This window comes from Myotis nattereri, assembly GCF_964212035.1.
Source record: "Myotis nattereri genome assembly, chromosome: 2".
In the NCBI taxonomy this organism is placed as follows: domain Eukaryota; kingdom Metazoa; phylum Chordata; class Mammalia; order Chiroptera; family Vespertilionidae; genus Myotis; species Myotis nattereri.
In genome coordinates, this window is record NC_138076.1 from 61,489,124 (window position 1) to 61,508,221 (window position 19,098).

A 19,098-nucleotide genomic window follows, 5' to 3' on the forward strand; every position below is an offset into this window, starting at 1 on the left:
AGCATATTATCCTTTTATTAGTATAGATAGAGGGCTGGTGCATGGGTGGGGGCCAGCTGGTCTGCCCTGAAGGGAGTCCCAGATCAGGGTGGGGCTCCCCTTGGGGTGTGGGGACAGCCTGGGTGAGGGGCTTGGGGCGGTTTCCAGGCCAGACATGCCCCCATTGGGGTGGGGGTCTAAACTGGGGGAGGTGCCAGCCTGGGTGAAGGGCTGGGGCAGTTCACAGGCCGGCCATGCCCCCATTAGGGTGTGGGGGGAGGTCTCTGCTGGGGGCGGGGCCAGCCTAAGTGAGGGGCTGAGGGCCATTTGCAGGCTGGCCATGCCCCCATCAGGGTGAGGGTCCCCACTGTGGGGCGTGGCCAGCCTGGGTGAGGGGCTGAGGGCCGTTTGCAGGCTGGCCATGCCTCCATCAGGGGTGAAGATCCCCACTGGGGGCGGGGTGCACCTGGGCAAGGGGCTGATGGCTGTTTGCAGGCTGGTCACACCCCCATGGGGTGGGGGTTCCTGCTGGGGGGCGTGGCTGGTTTGGGCAAGGGGCTCGGGCTGTTTGGGGGCAGTTTGCAGGCCAGCCAAACCCCTGGCTTTGTTCGGAAGGACATCCGGAAGTACTCTGGAAGGTCTCCCAGTCTAATGAGCATATTATTCTTTTATTAGTATAGATGCTTTCTCTCTGCACACTACCTACTGTAAATAAGGTGATGTCTATTAAAAGTTTGAACATTCTTTTTTTTTTAAAATATATTTTATTGATTTTATACAGAGAGGAAGGGAGAGAGATAGAGAGTTAGAAACATCGATGAGAGAGGAACATCGATCAGCTGCCTCCTGCACATCTCCCACTGGGGATGTGCCCGCAACCTAGGTACATGCCCTTGACCGGAATTGAACCTGGGACCTTTCAGTCCGCAAGCCGACGCTCTATCCACTGAGCCAAACCAGTTTCGGCAAAGTTTGAACATTCTTAAGAATTATTATTCTTTAACCTGTAATTGTGAATCATAAAATTATGTGTATTTTATATGTAGATGTTACTTAGAATATCATTTTCTGTACTCCAAAACAGAAAATAAAGAAGTATTATTTTCTGTTTATTGTGAGAGGCATATCTAAAATCAGATATTCTTAACATGATTTGCTGTCTACGATGGCCTATACCACAAAATATTTGAACACTCTTTTGCTTCTCTATAGAAGATGATGTGTGTGCCATGGAAATCTGTGTGTCTCCTCAGCAGTAAGATAGATGTCTCATGCTGTACAAGTTCAGAAGTGGTGTAGTAGTGTCACCTGTCACCTAGCAACAAGCTTAGTGCTTTGTGCCATTTCATTGAAGTGAAAACAGGTATGAAAATGTGGTACTTAGGTTTACATTTATCTCCAGAAATATTTAGATTAACCTTCAACTACCTTTAGTTCCCAAGATAACTCACCATGACAGATAAACAGACTTAACTTTGCATAAAAAAAGGAACTTAAATATCAGAGACCATGATAGAGAGTAAGGCCAACATGGATCTGTTATATAATATCTCAGACTTAGGTGCCTGTTGAGTTCCCTAATCGGCTTTAAAAATTATAGTCACTGAAATGAATGTGTATATACAACCTTATTATTTGACTTTTTAAAAATCAGTGTTTGAAAACACAAGATCACAGCTAATGAAGCAGTGATTTGTAAAGCTGACTCTAGAAGACAGAATTGCGAATGGAGTTGCTGCATCAGCACCAGAATTCAATTTACTTGAAACAGAGCAACTAAATTACCTTTGTGCAGAGCGTGGAATACCCTGACTAGTCAGGTGTCTATAAACACCTTACATTGTGCTTCTCCTTCTCTTGAAGATGCATAAAGCGATTCTCAGAGGAACTAGCAACTAGTGAACTTATGGGTCCTGGAGTATTTAGAATGTATTAAACACTAACCTTTAAAGATTGAGAGTAGATCATTTAGGATGTGATGAAGAGCCAGCGCCCTTTTACTACAGGGTAATATAGTGCTTGTACTCTGAGATAATTATTCCAAAGTAACTCCTTATTCATTAAACTGGGGAGCATCCACTTTCATCCTGGCCAAGGTCATTTCTGTTGTCCGGGGAACTCTTTAAATTCTAAAGGAAGCTGGCTGACCATGTGTGGCAATTTTAAAGGAAAAACAACAACAGAAAGTGAAGAATTTAGAAAATCATTCTCTATTGCTTGTAGCTATTAAAGAGAAACAGGTGTAACAAGAATTTCTCCAGACTTACCACTAAAACATGAGTAGTTGGTTCTAGGCAGTGATAATTTTGCTTAAAAGTACACCTGAAATTCTTTCAACATGTAAGAATTTATTTTTTCTTGTTTGTCATGTTTTTCATATAGAAATAAGTGACCAACCCTTTGCTTTTCTTCACCTGACAATGGAGAATTATTTTTGAATCCAGGAAAGGCAGGACCAAAACCATTTGCGATGAGTTTTTGATGAGGACAGTGACCTTTAAAACTTCTGTGCTTTGGGAAGATTTACTGGATAATTTCACAAGCCCATTTGGCAGAGCTAAGGAATCTCTTAATTAGGAGATTGATGAGATATTAACTTATTGGAAATGTGCCATTGTTTTATTATATATCATGGCCTGCTTTTGATGTGCATTTGGGGAACAACACAAAGGCCCCTTACTTAGCATGAATAACATTAGAGATTCATCTGTCTGTCTTGTGGTCTTAATTCAGGGAATTCTTTTTCCTATTTAAACCCTGGGCTGTTGATTGAAGAGTGATGATTGTCATGTATGGCAGCACAGACTTGTATAGAATTACTTCAATTAGGGTAGGTGGGGTAGATAAAACAGGTATTATTTTGTTGTTGTTGTTGTTAATCCTCACCCCAGGATATTTTTCTCATTGATTTTTAGAGAGATAGAGGGGGAGAGAGAGAGACATCAATGTAAGAGAGAGAGACATCAATTGGTTACTCCCTGCACACACCCTGACGGGGGTCAAGGATAGAACCTGCAACCCAGGTACGTGTCCTTGCCCTGGAATCGAACCTGTGACCCTTTGGTGTGTGGGCAGACGCTCTATTTTCTGAGCCGCGTTGGCCAGGGCTGCTGCTGTAGAGAAGGAAATTGGTCCTCTGAGAGGTTGAATGAGTTGCTTAAGATTACACAGCCAGTGGATGATGGGAGTGAGGCTAGGGCAGGTCTTTTCAACTCTGAACTGTGTCTCATTTACTGTCATTGGAGCTACTTAAAGTGTAGGTGCAGGATGGGAGCAGAGGCAGAGATGATCTTGAGTGCTCTCAGAGATGCTGGAAATAAATGGAAAACCATAGTGAGCATTGTACCAGCCTCTCTGCAGGTTTAAAACGCACAGAGGTGTACATTTAAGTTAACCCACAAAGAGTCGTGCATTAAGATTTGGGATAAGGGGGTTTATAAGGACCCTGGCATCATGTAACTTGTTACCTTGAATATAAAATTAACCTCTGATCATCACTGTCACATGGATCTTAAAATAGTTCATGTGTTCAACTCAGAGAACTGGTTTCAAAACAAATGCTATCATTAGGTTACTTTGTAAACCCCCAAATGCTGTGAAAAATGTGTGATATTGTATTATGTGTAATCCAAATAATGTCATGTTTATTTCAGTGTGCAGATTAATTGTAAAAAAAAAGGGGGGGGGATTATATAATTAAGTCTATAGTTACTTGGGTAAGATATCCACAATTGATATAAAGGGGAGTTTTCTTTATTTTATTTTTCTTTCATTTCTCATTATTAGCTTCACTCTTTCGACAAGTATTTATCGATCTCTTAAATTTTGTTAGGCCCTGTGCTGTGTATTGGGAAATAAACGTGGGAACGGCACTGTGTTAATAGCATGTGTTTCTTTTCCTGGTGGGAATATAAATAGGTATAGTCTGTTTAAAAAGCAATTTGGTGATATTTTTTGACAGCCTAAAAAAAATTCATCTTATTTTGATCCAGTAATAATATAATTATGTTCTAAGGAAATAATGGTGCAGACGAGAGCCGCTAAGTGAAGGCTCACTGGCTGGGGGTGAGTGGTAGTGGAAACTCACGCTGGGCTCCAATCCCCAGTCCCGCTTTCTGATTAGGGTCTTTCTAGAGAGGGCATCCTTTCTAGTTGCACAAAGGGGTCATCCAGGCTAACAGAGGCTCCGGTGTACACAAGATTTACATAGAAGGGTGTTTAGTTGTTGTTAGTAATAGCAACAGATCATAACCTATTAGACAATGGAGTATTATGTATCCCTACAATGGGGTATTATAAATTTTTGATTAAGCATTAATAAATTGGCTCGTGAAAATGCTCATGGTGTTTTAAAATGTGGAAAAAAATTTACACAACCACATTTTGAGATATAAGGAGACAGAATGTAAGATTGAAGCCAGTTTTGAAGTACCGGTATATTCTGTTAAGAAGTTGGAACTGATTGAATTAGATATATTTTGAAGACTAGGAAGGACAATATGTGTTTGATAAGAACATGGTGGTTTAAATGACTTTTCAATTCTTTCAAGGGATTCCATTTTATGGCTTCATAATGTAAAACAGAAGAATTATACTCTAAATTTCAAGAGAATATTTCTAGTCTGCCACTTGGTATTAAAATATTATATTTATATTATGCTAGAGGCCTGGTGCATGAATTCGTGCATGGATGGGGCCTGGCTGGCCCTCCCCAATTGGAACCATTCGGGCCAGGTTGGCCGGGAGGAGGGGACACGGGAGGTTGGCAGGCCAGCCTTGCCAGTAGTCGGGGTGGGGAGGTGGGGTGATCAGGGGAGGAGCCATGGGCGGTTGGTGGGCCAGCCCTGTCCCCCTATTGGGGTAAGGGGGCCGGCCAGGGGGAGGGGCTGCAACTGGCCAGGGAGAGGGGCCATGGGTGGTTAGCCAGCTGGCCCCATCCCCTGGTCAAACTCCCAGTCAAACTCCTGGTCTAACTCCCGGTTGAAGGGACAATTTGCATATTAGCCTTTTATTATATAGGATTGATTTTTTTTTTAGTAATGTTTCTAGTAGTAGTAAAAGCTCTAGTATCCATTGGGATGTATGTTTTTGAGACATAAGAGACATATATAAGAGAGAGAGACAGACAGAGACAGGAATATATGTGTATGTGTATATATATCCATATATATATGTGTGTGTGTATGTGTATGTGTGTGTGTGTGTGTGTGTGTGTGTGTGTGTGTATATATATATATATATATGTATTTATTTAAAACTGGGATAAAATTAAAGCCAGTTCCCTTTACCGGCTACACCCATGTGAATTCTAGTACCTTTCCTTTAGGGTAGGGCCTTATGAGTGAGTGAACTCTTTCTTTTTGTTCAAATGTATGGAAATACATGCAAAGGAAACCTGGCCCAGTGCTGCAGTACGGACATTGGCACAGAATGTCTAAGGACTCTAGGCGTGTCCCTTCTTGAATATAGTTCTAAATGGGGGGAAAAAAGTCAACTGCATCTAATAAGCTGGCTTAAGTGAATGCCAAAGAAAATTTGTCTCATGAAATGGAAATTCTGAAGCAAGTTACATAATGTTGAGGAAAAAGACAAATAGTATTTTCACGATATATCCAAATGGGGCAAATGGTCCATTTTAATCAGAACTCTTCAATCCAACAATATTTAAGTATATTTGGGAAGATCCAAATGGTCCTGGGGATTTGGAAGCTTTTGACCATATAAATATTTACTTTATATTTTCTTAATTTGTAAGTGGTGACATTTATTAACTTAGATCAGTTTTTAAAAGTTGCTTGGGTATTGGTCAACATGGAGCCATAAAAAATGTATCATGTATCATATTAATTATTCTGCACATTTTTATCATCTGTAAAGAGGAAAACAAAACACATAAACATTTCCCCTGAAAACCAGCATGATTAAAAAATCTCTTAGTTGCTAAGAATAATGGAGCCAAGTGCTCCAGTTGGAGTATTTGTGAATTCTCTTTCATATATTAGATTTACTTTTAAACCGCTTTCTACCAGTTGCTTCTCAGGCTTCTCTCTCTGTCGCATCCCGTTCTTTTTCATTCTTCCCTCCCTGATCTTTCTCCACATTTTCATTATCTTGTGTCCAGGATCTTTCTCAGTGTCATAGCTGGTATTTCTGCCTCTCTTCCCTCATTTCTCCATTTTGCCCTTTACCTGGGTGCTAAAGAGCAAGCAAAAAACAAGCAACGAAAGAAAACATATTCCTCAGCTATTATGTTTATGTCACTTCACTAATAAAGAACTTAAAGGATTGCGGAATTAGGTTTTCTTTGTTTTCCTCCAATGGAAGTATTTTATCAACATGTGGAACTTTTCCTCATTGTTTGTTTTTGTGTGCTTTTCTTGCAGGATCAATGTGACTCTAGAAACAAATGGATGAATGAGTATCCATATGAAGAGGAAAACAATAAAGGTTGGTTGCTCAAACTGTACAATTGCAGTGAAAATCCTATTTTGAACATGACTTTTGGGCAGATGTTTTCATTAGAGCACTTCCTTGTCTGAATATGAGACAGTGTTCAATACTGAGACATGCGCATCTATCTGTAGAGTGTAATTTTTTTTTAATGCCTTAAGTATAAGTAAATGTATGAGGAGGCAAACTGTTTTTGTACAAGTCTACCTGTCTTCAGTTTTCAGAACTTAAGTTGGTGTTTTAAGAATTAACTTTTAGATGGAGAGTAGGAAATGGTAAACCAGGTGATAAAACTGATCATGGGGGCAAAGACAAAAAAGAGTAGCCAGATTTTGTTTAATATATATATATTTCAGTTCCTACAAGCAAAATTCCAATACCAACACCGTATGGTGTGTGATTTCAGCCTGCAAGTGTCCTTAAAATTTAACAGTTGGCTCTGATGAGCTGGGGTCCAGCTAACTCGATGTCTCACACCATTGATAATTTCATTTCCAAGTAATGAAACAATGTCACATGCTCCTTAACACAATAGGGCAAATGTAGTAAATTTACAATTTCCTGGCTCATCCCTATGTACATATGAAAACCTTCTTCACTCATTATCATGTAAAATGTATGTTTCCCTTAACTTATGTATGATGTTGATATAATATTACTTTATGTTTATGTTCAATTGTTATTAAATTTTTGTTTGAATGGGTTAGTGTTAGCTTTGTAAGTTTATGCATTTTGACAGTGTCATTGTTCTGTAACTAATTTTATGATAACTGAAGGTGATGGCAGAGAGAATCATTGTGTGACTACTTTCCCTGAGGATGGACTTTGAAAATATTATCATGATTGACTATAATATACTATATGTGGTTCATTCTAAATGATTGTGCCTCATAGCTATAATTCATGAGTTCATAAGTCTTTATAGAGGAAGGAGCAGTGAGGACTTCACTGAATATGTTTTCCCAATGAATTATTTTTTCTATTGCTGTTTTTCATATTCTTGATCCATCCATATTTTCAGTTATAGCTGCCTTAGAACAGAATGCATTTGATTCTTGTTTTAAGCTGGCTTGAATCTGATGCTGTTAGTTTTAACAAAGTCTGATTCTTGGGGAAAATTGCAGAATTTGAACATTTATCTTTTCTAAATATTTCGAATATATTGGCGAGGTCGTTATTAAGATGAAGTTTTAAAAAAATCTCAGCAGTGGAAGCAACATTGCCACTGTCTGCATAATTGAAAAGGAATTTGAATATGGCTTGTAAAATTATTTTGTACATTTTCTCCTGTTTGCCAGTGGTGATAAAATCTTGCAAAGAGTCACAGAAGAGACACATACTGTGTCTTTGTGCTTGGGTTTTAAAATTAACAGTCTAAATAGCATTTGTAAAATTTCTTTTGTGGCTATGAAAGTCTTACTTCCAGGAGCAGTCTTCATCTATCCTTTCCTTAAAAAAAATATAAAACACACACACACACACGCACACACACACACACATAATTAAGTTATTTCTTGTATTCAATTTCTAATTTTTTCTTTTACTCAGTTTCATTGCACTTGAAGTTGTCCCTGTTAAAAAACATCAAATAAATTCTAAAAAGCTTCCAGATATCCATTATTTTTGCTCTCAAATATTTGCATGAAGTCCTGTCTCCATGCTCTTAAATGCATTTCAGCAGCTGCTGTCGTTGTGAGTGAGGTGACTCGTTTGTGGACCTGGCTCCACACCCTGGCTTTACTCCACTTGCTTTCCAGCCGCTGCAGTATGCTTAACCAGGTGCTTCTCAGCAGCTGGCTTAGAGCAGGTGTCCAAAACATGCACATACACATGAATTTGTCCAGCTTATCAGAGCTCACATGAAAACTTCTGCTCTCAGGTACCTCTGATGAACAGCTGCTTAAACTATGCGGCCTAGCAATGGGTGACTTCTACTTCCTGTGTTTAGAATCTAAGAGGAGGACAATAGCAAACCTTTCTGAGAAAGCTGTAGTTCCTTACAAAATAAAAAAATAAAAGAGTTTGTTTTATAATGATGCCGTGATGGATGCATAGAATGTGGTTACTTTACATGTCTTCTCCATGAAGTTCCAGTTCTTCACACAGGATAGAAAGATTGTAATAGCAGCCACTCAGCCTTCTTTCCATTTAGAACTGAGTCGGTATAGTTGCTCAGAAAGCCCTGTTGGCGGAAATGAAACATTTGTTGTTGGCAAACGTTTATATAGAGTAGCTGCCTAGGCTGTAAGCATGGAATCAAAAACAGTCAAGCCATGGCTCTGCAATTCTCTCTGTATGATCTTGGACCAGTGACTTCTTTCTGAATTTTACCTTCCAAATTGCAAGGTAGATTGCATAACACCTGTCCTACCTATTTCTAGAGTTGTTATGGGGGTGAAAGAAAATATGACATATTTGTGGAAACAATTTAAGATTGTAGAATTCTAAAGCTGTGTGTGGTATTGATGCTATTATTTTTATAGCCTGTGACAGAGATTCACGACGTTTTTGTATGACTTTACATCTGAAAGTCAAGCATTTTCAGAAATGGAAGCACCCTCAGAGTTCACTGACTGACACGTGCTTGGTGTGTGGGGGCCTTCTACAGGAGTTGGCTGCTTTAGCATTAGGTTGAGTACTCTTTGGAATTTCCTACAGTGTGAAGCAGTTCATCCTAGTTCCAGGCACATATAATTATATTACAAGTTCTTCCTCTTACAAGCCAAATCAGTAGATTGGATAATGACATTCAGTAGGCACATCACATATTTATTATGATATCGTCCTCGGTTAGGTCACTCTTCTGTCAAGTCCCTTCCCCTTTGGGTCCCTCATTTCTCTGATCTGGGAAATTAGAACAAAATGATATACAGGGAGTTGAGAAAGATTATGCAATTATTGAAGTAGAATAATGGCTTCCTTATTTGAAAAGATGATGCATTGCTCATTTTACAAACATTAAAGCAGGCAAAACCCTATTGTCTCCCCGCCTCACGCCTATCAACAGTGGGTGAACAATATTTACAACATCTCTGTGTGAATACATGCAAGTAAATAGAGGCAGTTTTACAAAAATTTCCAAAGAAGAGTTATTTTTTTCACTTTGCTTCCAATATAATGGAAGAAATAGAAACTGAATTTAAAATGAACCATTTATTAATTTCTAGCTGATGTCCTATCATCAAAGTGATGCTGTTACTTAAGAGTTAAGGGAGAAGAAAACTACTTTTTGAGTTCTGGCAATTCTGCTTAGACGGAATTTAACTTTCAACATCTTTTGACTTTTTGCTAAGAAAGATGGGAAGTTGATGGTATTTCTTTCTAACTACCTTTCCCTCTTCCTGTTTTACTACCTTTTCAAAATTGAGGTTATTATTCATTATTTCTGATTATTAGTCATAATTATGAGAGCTATTTCATCTTCATTCTTATTTTTCCCAGAAATATGAAAACAAGGCCTTACTGTCATCTGGCATCTGTGTTCCTGTGAAGGCTGATCATTCATGTGTTCTTGTGTTGCTTTTTGGGCAGATATCCATGGACTATTTTTAGTAAACTAAGAGTTAAGTAAATATATCGATTTTTGTCTGGTTTTTATCATCTATATTGGTTTTTCTTGGCTTCTGCCACTGACGTCTGAGAAGTAGAGTCTGTTTTTATGTCTTCAGATTTTAACATTATAATGAAAAAATATTTTCTATTTGTTTTGCTTTCTACTTTAGTAACCCTGAAAATATGTATAATGTTTCTCCTTGATTTTCCATATCTGTAATCTTCCCCTTTAACTTTTTATTTTTCTTACTGTGCTTTTCCATTAAACATTTTTTTCTTACTATGTTCTCAGTCAAATTATTTATTATTTTGTACTTGCTTAAGTGGCTTTTTATCTCTGTAGTATTTATAGCTCTGTCAGCATATTTTTTTCACATGTTTTAGTTATCTTCTATTATATCATTTGAACCCTTGTACTTCTTCCTTGAACTTTTTTTTTTTTTTAAGAAAGACCCCTTTGTTTTTAATTCATTTTTGAGTCTACGAAGTGCTATTTGTCTCAATTCTTCATCTGTTTCTTTGGGTGATTTTTTCAGGGATGTTTGTTCTTCACTGGCTTTTGCTTACATTTCTCTCTTGCTTTTGATATTTTCTGCTTTTTGCACAGTTCCCTCGTGGCCTCTCTCTGATTGTTACCCATGTGTAAACGGGGCCAGTAGATTCTAACATTGCAGGTGGTACTGTGGGCAGGGGCACAAACAGTTTGGGTATGAGCTAGATGAGTCCAAATCTTTGATTTGTGCTTATTTAAAATACTTTCTAGATAAAAGTGTCACTTCCAGAGTTTCCCTCGGTTTCCATTTATGGCACAGCCGCTGAGACAAAGGTTCCTGTCTCCATCTCTCTGCCATTTCTAGCAGACCCCTAATAATAATGCCTACTCCATAAAGTTGTTGTGAAGATTAAATGAAAAAGATAATGCTACAGAATTTGCCTATTGCCTGGCTGTTACTAAGCGCTCATTAAAATGGCCATTTTTATTATTTTAAGCCATTTTAATTGTATTTTGAATGTAGTTAGTTTAGTTTTAGGAGAATTTGCTGCTCAGGCCAGTATTTGTATATATATATAGGGTGTGCCTATATTTGTATATATACACATACACACACATACACACACACACACACACACTTTAACAGCTGATAACTCACTTAATTTCACTCCTTTTCAGATTTAACTGATGTGAAATAATGAGTGAAGCTTGGAACAAAGAAAATTTATTGTAAAGTGCCACTAGACTTTCCTAAAAAATATGTTTTTATTGATTTCAGAGAGAGGAAAGGGGTGGGGAGAGAGAGATAGAAACATCACTGATGAGAGAGAATGCCCTCATGCCCCCCAATCCGGGCATGTGCCCTGACTGGGCATGGAACTATGACCTCCCAGTTCATAGGTAGATGCTCAACCATGAGCAACACCTGCCTGGCTAGACTTTTTTTTAATGGGATACACAAAAGATAATGTTTATAGTGTAAAACCCGGCAGTAGTCAACGAATTGAGGGCACACAAATACCGAACGAAATGATTTGTGATGTTTGCCATTTCATTGCTTTGCCAGGACCAGAATGGTCATCAGTTTGAAAACAGGCATTGACAAAAAAAACAGGCATTGACAACAAAAATTAAAAAAAAATTATTCATTTTCGTAGATTCTTTTAAATTTTGAAAATGAACTGTATGTTAATAAACACTGGCTTTATGATCAAAGTGCGTATACATTTTTGGGATACCCCATATTTTTTCAAAATTGTTACTCTTTGTTTATAAAGATTGATACATCTGGTTTTCTCTTGGAGGAAATAAGTCCTTGAAGACATTGGATATGCTGTGGTAGTTGGTACACACATTATTCGGTTCACTTACAGTATAGTGACAAATTCTATTGTTTTAGTCAGGCTTCTTCAGAGAAACAGAACTAATAGAAATACACACACACACACATATCATGAAATTATATATAAATAAACAATATATATTATTATATATAACTTATTATATATTATATTATATATTATATATTATATATTATATATTATATATTATATATTATAATACATTATATATATATATATATATATATTTACATGATATATATGATTTGTTATTAGGAATTGGCTCATTTGATTATTGAGACTGAGAAGTCCCACCATCTATAGTGGTGTAGTCCCAAAGGCCAGAGGACCAGAGGAGCCAATTGCATAAATCAAAGTTTAAGGACAGGAGAAGGATGATGTCATCCTGGCTTCAGCAGGCAAAAAGAGACTGATTCTCTCTCTTTGTCTACTTTTTGTTCTATTTAGGCCCTTAACAGATTAGATGCCCACTCATTTTTTCTTTTTGGGGGGGCGGGGACAGTCTGCTTTATGAGCCCACTGAGTCAAATACTAACTTCATCCTGAAACACCCTCACAGAGATACCCAGAAATAATGTTTATTGTGGGTAACCTGTGGCTTAGTCAGGTTGACACATAAAATCAACCATCACATCTATCCTGTGTTGTAAATAAATCTAGCACTCCTATTTAGCATTTATTATTTATTCCACATTGGGCTACAAAGACAAAGTATGTTGAACCCTATCTTCAACATGTCAACTCAGGGACAGGCAAATAACTTACTACAACTTGATGTAATTCATGCCGTAATATGGTTAATAAAAACTTAGAGAGCTGGTGGGAGCCATGGGCTGATTCACTTATGTAGTGTCATTTGACCTGGACCCTGTATGACAGTATCACATTGACTGGAAGAAATGGGAGCAATTAAGAAAAGTTACAATCTTTTGTTTAAAAAATTTCTTAGTAAATAGAAAATTATATATTTTTTTCTTTGGGCACAAAAGTGCCCTGCAAATTTCCTCTTGAAGTTAAGGGTAAATGTGATATATGGTGGTATCATTAAATATTTCAGCTAGAATCTTTGAGGCTCATTTATGGGTCCAAATGATTTTTGCTCTTCCTTCCTGTCTTTCCCCTCCTGTTCTCCCCCCTATTCCTTTGTCTCTCTGTCTCCCCCTTGCTCGTGTGCTCTTGAGATCTCACTCTCTTCCTTCCCACACATTTTCATTCTCTGGCCACTTGGTTATAGTGGTTCATCAGCTAAGCTTTAGAGCATCATATTTAGAATACATTATCAAAGTAGTTTATATAACATATATATAAAATAGAGTGATCTGCCCTGACCGGTTTGGCTCAGTGGATAGAGCGCCGGCCTGCGGACTGAAAGGTCCCAGGTTCGATTCCGGTCAAGGGCATGTACTTGGGTTGCGGGCACATCCCCAGTAGGAGGTGTGCAGGAGGCGGCTGATTGATATTCTCTCTCATTGATGTTTTTGGCTCTCTATCCTTCTCCCTTCCTCTCTGTAAAAAATCAATAAAATATATTTTTTAAAAAATTGAGTGATCATAAAAATGATATCAACATCCTTTAAATGCAACCTTTTTAGTTAACAATTTGATTTAATGAGAACATTACATATTAGAGCAACACAGTAATTGATTATTAAAAGTAACATTTATTAAAGTATAATATCTATCTGTTTCATTTTATGTGTCAACATCTGCACATTAGAAAAAAAATAGTAACCTCCTTCCCCTCTTTCAAGCTATGTTAGCTGAGAATTAATGTCTTACTATTCTCTAAAGTAATCTTTGTTTAATAAAATCATGAATAATTATTGACTCAACAATGAGTCCAATTCTTTTTCTTATACATAATTTAGACCTTCAGTATACTTTACAGCCTAATGGAAGTAAGATTCACAACTATTCCAACTTAAGAGTCAATTGATTATTAATATTCAATATGCTTTGTTTTCCTGGAACTAATTTTGGTTCTAAATTCTGTATCAGTCAGATCATGTTGCCAGACCAAAGGGGTCCGTTTGCCTGCGAGCATCAAAGCCAAATAAGACACAAATAGGAGTTTGCAGCAAAGAAAGTAAAGGTTTATTTTAGGAAGTGGCCCACGACCCAAGACAGGTGAGCTGATGCTCAAAGACCTGGTTCCCCAGTGGCTTCCAGGGGATGGATTATATAGGGGGGAAATTATTAAGCATGGTGACTAAGGGAGTTAGGGTCTGGTCAGGGACATGGCCTCTACTGATGGATCAGTGCTAGGGTAGAGGTAATTGATCAGTGCGTTTGGTGCTGATTCCAGCCATGGCATAGCTTCATCTGTTTTTTTCCCAATTTTCTGGGCCTGAAGCTACGGGAGCACATGTACAGTGTGATTGAAACTTCGTGGCCCATGCGCAGAAGTCGGTATTTTGTGGAAGAGCCACACTCTAGGGGCCAAAGAACTGCATGTGGCTTGTGAGCCGCAGTTTACCGACCACTGGATAGACTATGGGATTTATTATCAGAATTTGGTCTCATTTAACTGCTGGAACTAGTTTTTAAGCAATTTCGTCTGTATAGTTGGTGCTAGGCCTGACGTTGTAGGTCAGGCAACCAGGAAGAAAGGATGAGGAGGAAGTCTGGGAGAGCAAGGGCAAACCAGAAACTATGAGGATGAGCTGGATGCCACACAGATTGTCACTGCCTCCAAGCCTCCAACCTCAGGGTGCTGGGAAGTACAGGAGAAGCTGCTGCCCTTCAGTGAGCCAAGCACATCATGGCCTGCCAGTCACAGCTGGAGAGATCCTGTGGGAGCTGCAGGAGCTGTGGGCCAACCTGTCCCTGCTCCAGCACCAGCACCGGCACCGGCACCGGCACCGGCACCGGCACCAGCACCAGCACCAGCAAGGTGAGCCACATCAGTGACAACTTGTGCAAGCTATGCTTGCATCTGGAGCCCTGCATTGACCTGAGTGTGAAGTAAATGTGACTGCTGCTGCACTTCTGCCTTCTGCATCTTACCGAAATGTCTCTTACAAGCCTGGAGCTATGGAACTACGTGGGGAAGACAGTCCTGGGAAATGCAGGTCAAGCTCAGTTAAGTTGTGGCCATTCATATCCACCACTGAGGCCCACACTGCCGGTTCTCTCCCTTTCCACACACAGGTCTCTCACCCTACCCTTTCCTCCACCTGAACGTCATAGATCATGTACCTTTTTGGAGTCCTGCTTTCCTTCCTTAACCCTGCTAGTCCTATAGCAGGCCTGAAGCTCAGCCCCTGGGGTCCAGCCTTGCCGGGGAAACCAGGGCCCGCACAGGGAAGGTGCACAGTTCTGGAAAACCAGCTGCCAGGATTCACCGTTTCTGAGCTCTGCTCATCTCTTAAGAAACTGCAGGATCATCCGCGGCCTCCGGTGGTCCTTGGCTCTGTGATTGGTGTCAGTAGTGGCTGAGACCACTCTGTTCCTGGATTTTGATTGTGTATCAGAATGGCATATAGACCGATTAAGTTCAGGCCAGGACGATGTGGCCTCAGGAAGCTACCACTGAGAGCACAGGCAAGACAAACAGCATGAGAACAAGGGCGGGTTCTTACTTTGTGCATGTGGAATGTGTGAGTCGTCTTGGCATTAAGGTCTTATCCAGGTAGTACAGTTTGGAGCAACATCATGAGTGAGAAGGTAATAAAGAGCTTCTATTCAGAGTCTGAATGAATAAATCGGGTACAGCAGAAGGTTAGGGGTGAGGTTGACCGGAGGATAGTATCAGGAGGACAGCTAATAAGGAGGCAGGAAGTAACTCAGACTGGGTGCATGAACCAGGAGGCACTAATACAGGAGGGAAGGAGAGAGTGGGTGGTTAGAGGGCAAAGGGCAACCCTGGAGGCACTTCCAAAGGGGAAGCCTGCTACACCAAGAGAGGTGCAACCACAGCAGCTTCTCTGCAGCAGGGCTGGGAAAGTGGCTTATCTCACATGTCAACTCTGGTATCTGGTGAGGTGTCCTGGAGGGCTGTGATGAGCCTTGGTACAGGACTAGGAAATCCTGTACAATGGGACATCCTGGAACAGAGATAAAGGGAGCACTTGGGGAGGTAAGAGAAGGTACCCAGAGAGGGCACTAGCCTCTTACTAGATTCCAGGAGGAAAAAAAAAAGCTTTTGAAAACAACCTGGCTTAAATTTCCAGAATTCCATTAATAACCCTAGAGAAGATATGATTTTAGTTTGTGATTTAGAATAAATTCAGAAGTAGAGCTGTAATCAAAATGAGAATAAGGACAATTAGATTGCTAAAAAAAAAAAAAAGAAATTAGTTACTGGTAGACTATATCAGTTTGTATTTATACATTTATACTTTCTCTGTGTATGGGGGAGAAGGAGAGAGATTTTCTAGTTTATGGGTAAATGCATGCTAGATATTTCTGAGCTTTAATTAAAATTTTTATATAATTACTCAATTACTTTTAAACTGAATTGCAAATGTAATCCACATTTCTTAAACACCAGGATCACATGAATTAAGACACTTTACTTGGTTATTACCTTTGTCGACTCAATTTTTCTTCAAGTGTTGAGGACTTCTCATGGGGTTTCTTGTTGCCCGACTATAGATAAGGTGGACAGAAAATGTTATCTGAAGAATTTGTCATATTTATTCTTGTAAACTCCTCTCATGCACCTTATGCTCATTTAAAAAAGGAGGGAATGTGGGAGGTAAGTGGGAGTCTGACTGCTGGGCCAGAATTCTGTGTCCATCTATGACAACCTTTATCAGTCTCTGAAATACTAAGGGACTTGCCTAAGGCTGCACAGTAGTTAGTTGCAGAACTGCATATATCTATTCTCCATTTTCTGACACTTATTTGTACATCATTTCTAAAAGTGCCAGTTAGAGTAAAATGTGCCAGTAGTGAAATTAATATGGAGTTGGTACTTGTGGAAATATCTAGTGGGAAGAGGAGAAACTGAGTGATTACAGATAGAGCAAAATTTATTTTTAAAGCAATTGCATGATAGACATTTATAATTTCTAGTTCCATACTAGGACTTAAATGCAACTTACATGCTTACTTGTCTAATTGGATAATTATTTCAGCCCAATTTACCTCTTAACTCTCTCTGTAGAGTTTGGAGAAAATTAAAATATCAGGTCTTCTGAACTGGACCTGTCCTGTATTTTGGCAGTTCCTCAGCCCAAAGAGCTTAGGGATTTCTGTGTTACAACTAAGGGTGAGAACTGGCTCCTCTTTCCTGGTTCTCTTCTGTTATATAAGAGATGCTTACTTTTTGTTCTGCCAGAAACAATATATGTTGTTGTAATGTAAGAATTTATGGGAGAAAGAAAGATGTGAGGGGAATATGGTTACTCAAAGAATGAGTTCACCGACTGAGATGAGCGAAAGTAAAGGTTTATTACAGAAAAGCTCCCTGCTGCAGGGAGGGGGCCCAAGCATATTGCAGGGGCAGTTCCTTTGTCTAAGGCAGCGGTTCTCAACCTGTGGGTTGTGACCCCTTTGGGGGTCGAATGACCCTTTCACAGGGGTTGCCTAAGACCATTGGAAAACACATATATCTACACTAATAAAAGATGAAGATGCTAATTGACTGTACCTTCACTACACCCACCAGGCAATCAGAAGAGTATGCAAATTAATCCAACAAAGATGGCCGTTAAAATTGCATACTGCAGGTGGGGCGGGCAGTGCCAGATGCCACCCAGGGAAGTGGAGCCAGCGAATACCCCGGCCAGAAGCCTGAGGCCTGGGCAGGGGTGGAACCGGCAATTGCACAGGGCTGGGAGTCCCCTGCCCAGGCCTAACGCCCCGGCCACGGGCCTGAGGCCTGGGCAGGGGCAGAGCGGGCCATCTGAGTGGGCTGGGGATCCCCTGCCCAGACCTATTGCCCGGCCAGAGGCCTGAGGCCTGGGTAGGGGTGGAGCCGGCGATTGCACAGGGCTGGGAGTCCCCTGCCCAGGCCTAATGCCCCAGCCAGAGGCCTGATGCCTGGGCAGAGGTGGAGCAGGCCATCAGAGCAGGTTGGGGATCCCCTGCCAGGCCTAATGCCCGGTGAGAGTCCTGAGGCCTGGGCAGGGGCAGAGCCTGCGATTGGAGCGGGCTGCAGTTCCCCTGCCCAGGCCTCAGGCCTGGCCTAAGGCCTGAGGCCTGGGCAAGGGCCGAGCCGGGGATTGGTGTGAACCACAGAGGAAACACCTTTTCTGACCACTCATTGGCTAAGCTCCCTGTATGCCACTGGTAACTTAGGTAATAAGAATCCAAGAAGATGATGTAGGGTTTTTCCACCTCACTCCTGGAGAAAAAAAATGAATGTCTGCTGCTGGAGGGGCTAAGAAATATCATATCCTGCCCTAGCCAGTTTGGCTCAGTGGATAGAGCCTCGGCCTGCCTACACAGGGTCTGGGTTCAGTTCTGACCAAGGGCATGTATCTAGGTTGCAGGCTCTTCCCTGGCTCGGGCCCAAGGCAGCGCTCATGCAAGAGGCAACCAATCAAAGTGTTCCTTTCACTTTGATGTTTCTGTCTTTCCCTTTCTCCTCCACATTCTCTAAAAATCAATGGGAACATATTCTCAGGTGAGGATAAAAAAAATAATAAAGAAATGTCATATCCTATGAAAGACACATCTTGAAAATGCCTAAAGTAAGTTGTCATTTTTTCATGGTGAAGGGACTGGAGTCCGTGTTGATGAAAACACCTTGGTGGCTACGGTGACTGGCAGTGGCTGCAGCAGCGGGGTGATGGGGCTGGTGCCTTCCCCTGATCAGTCTGGTGGCCTCCCACAAAGGGAGGTCAGACTGCGGCTTAGGTCTGTTCCCCAAGGGGAGCAGGGAGTGGGCCTAAGCTGTCAGTAGAACATCCCCTGAGGTCTCCCAGTATGTGAGAGGGGGCAGGCTGGGCTGAGGGACCATCTCCCCCCCCCCCCCCCAGTGCACGAATTTCGTGCACCGGGCCCCTAGTAATTATATATTGTTTTTGTGATTAATCACTATGCTTTAATTATGTTCAATTTGTAACAATGAAAATGCATCCTGCATATCAGATATTTACATTACGATTCCTAACAGTAGCAAAATTACAATTACGAAGTAGCAATGAAAATAATTTTATGGTTGGGGGTCACCACAACATGAGGAACTGTATTAAAGGGTCATGGCATTAGGAAGATTGAGAACCATTGGTAAAGGTTAATAATGTGCCCTGCTAACTTCCCATTGGTTGGTTCGAAAAATCTGACTCTAGCACCATCCATCCATTTTAAACT

At 40.5% G+C, this 19,098-nt stretch overlaps 1 protein-coding gene across 2 annotated transcripts in view; it reads left to right on the forward strand.

Moving 5' to 3' along the window:
• The window catches only part of KLF12 (KLF transcription factor 12), a 442,181-nt gene that overhangs the window by 145,264 nt on the left and 277,819 nt on the right, over positions 1 to 19,098 (forward strand). For both annotated transcript variants that reach the window (XM_081084191.1, XM_081084192.1), the window contains exon 3: positions 6,363 to 6,426. In XM_081084191.1, coding sequence (XP_080940317.1) covers positions 6,394 to 6,426 — 33 coding nt within the window. In that variant the 5' untranslated portion in view covers positions 6,363 to 6,393. The remainder of the gene's footprint in view (positions 1 to 6,362; positions 6,427 to 19,098) is intronic.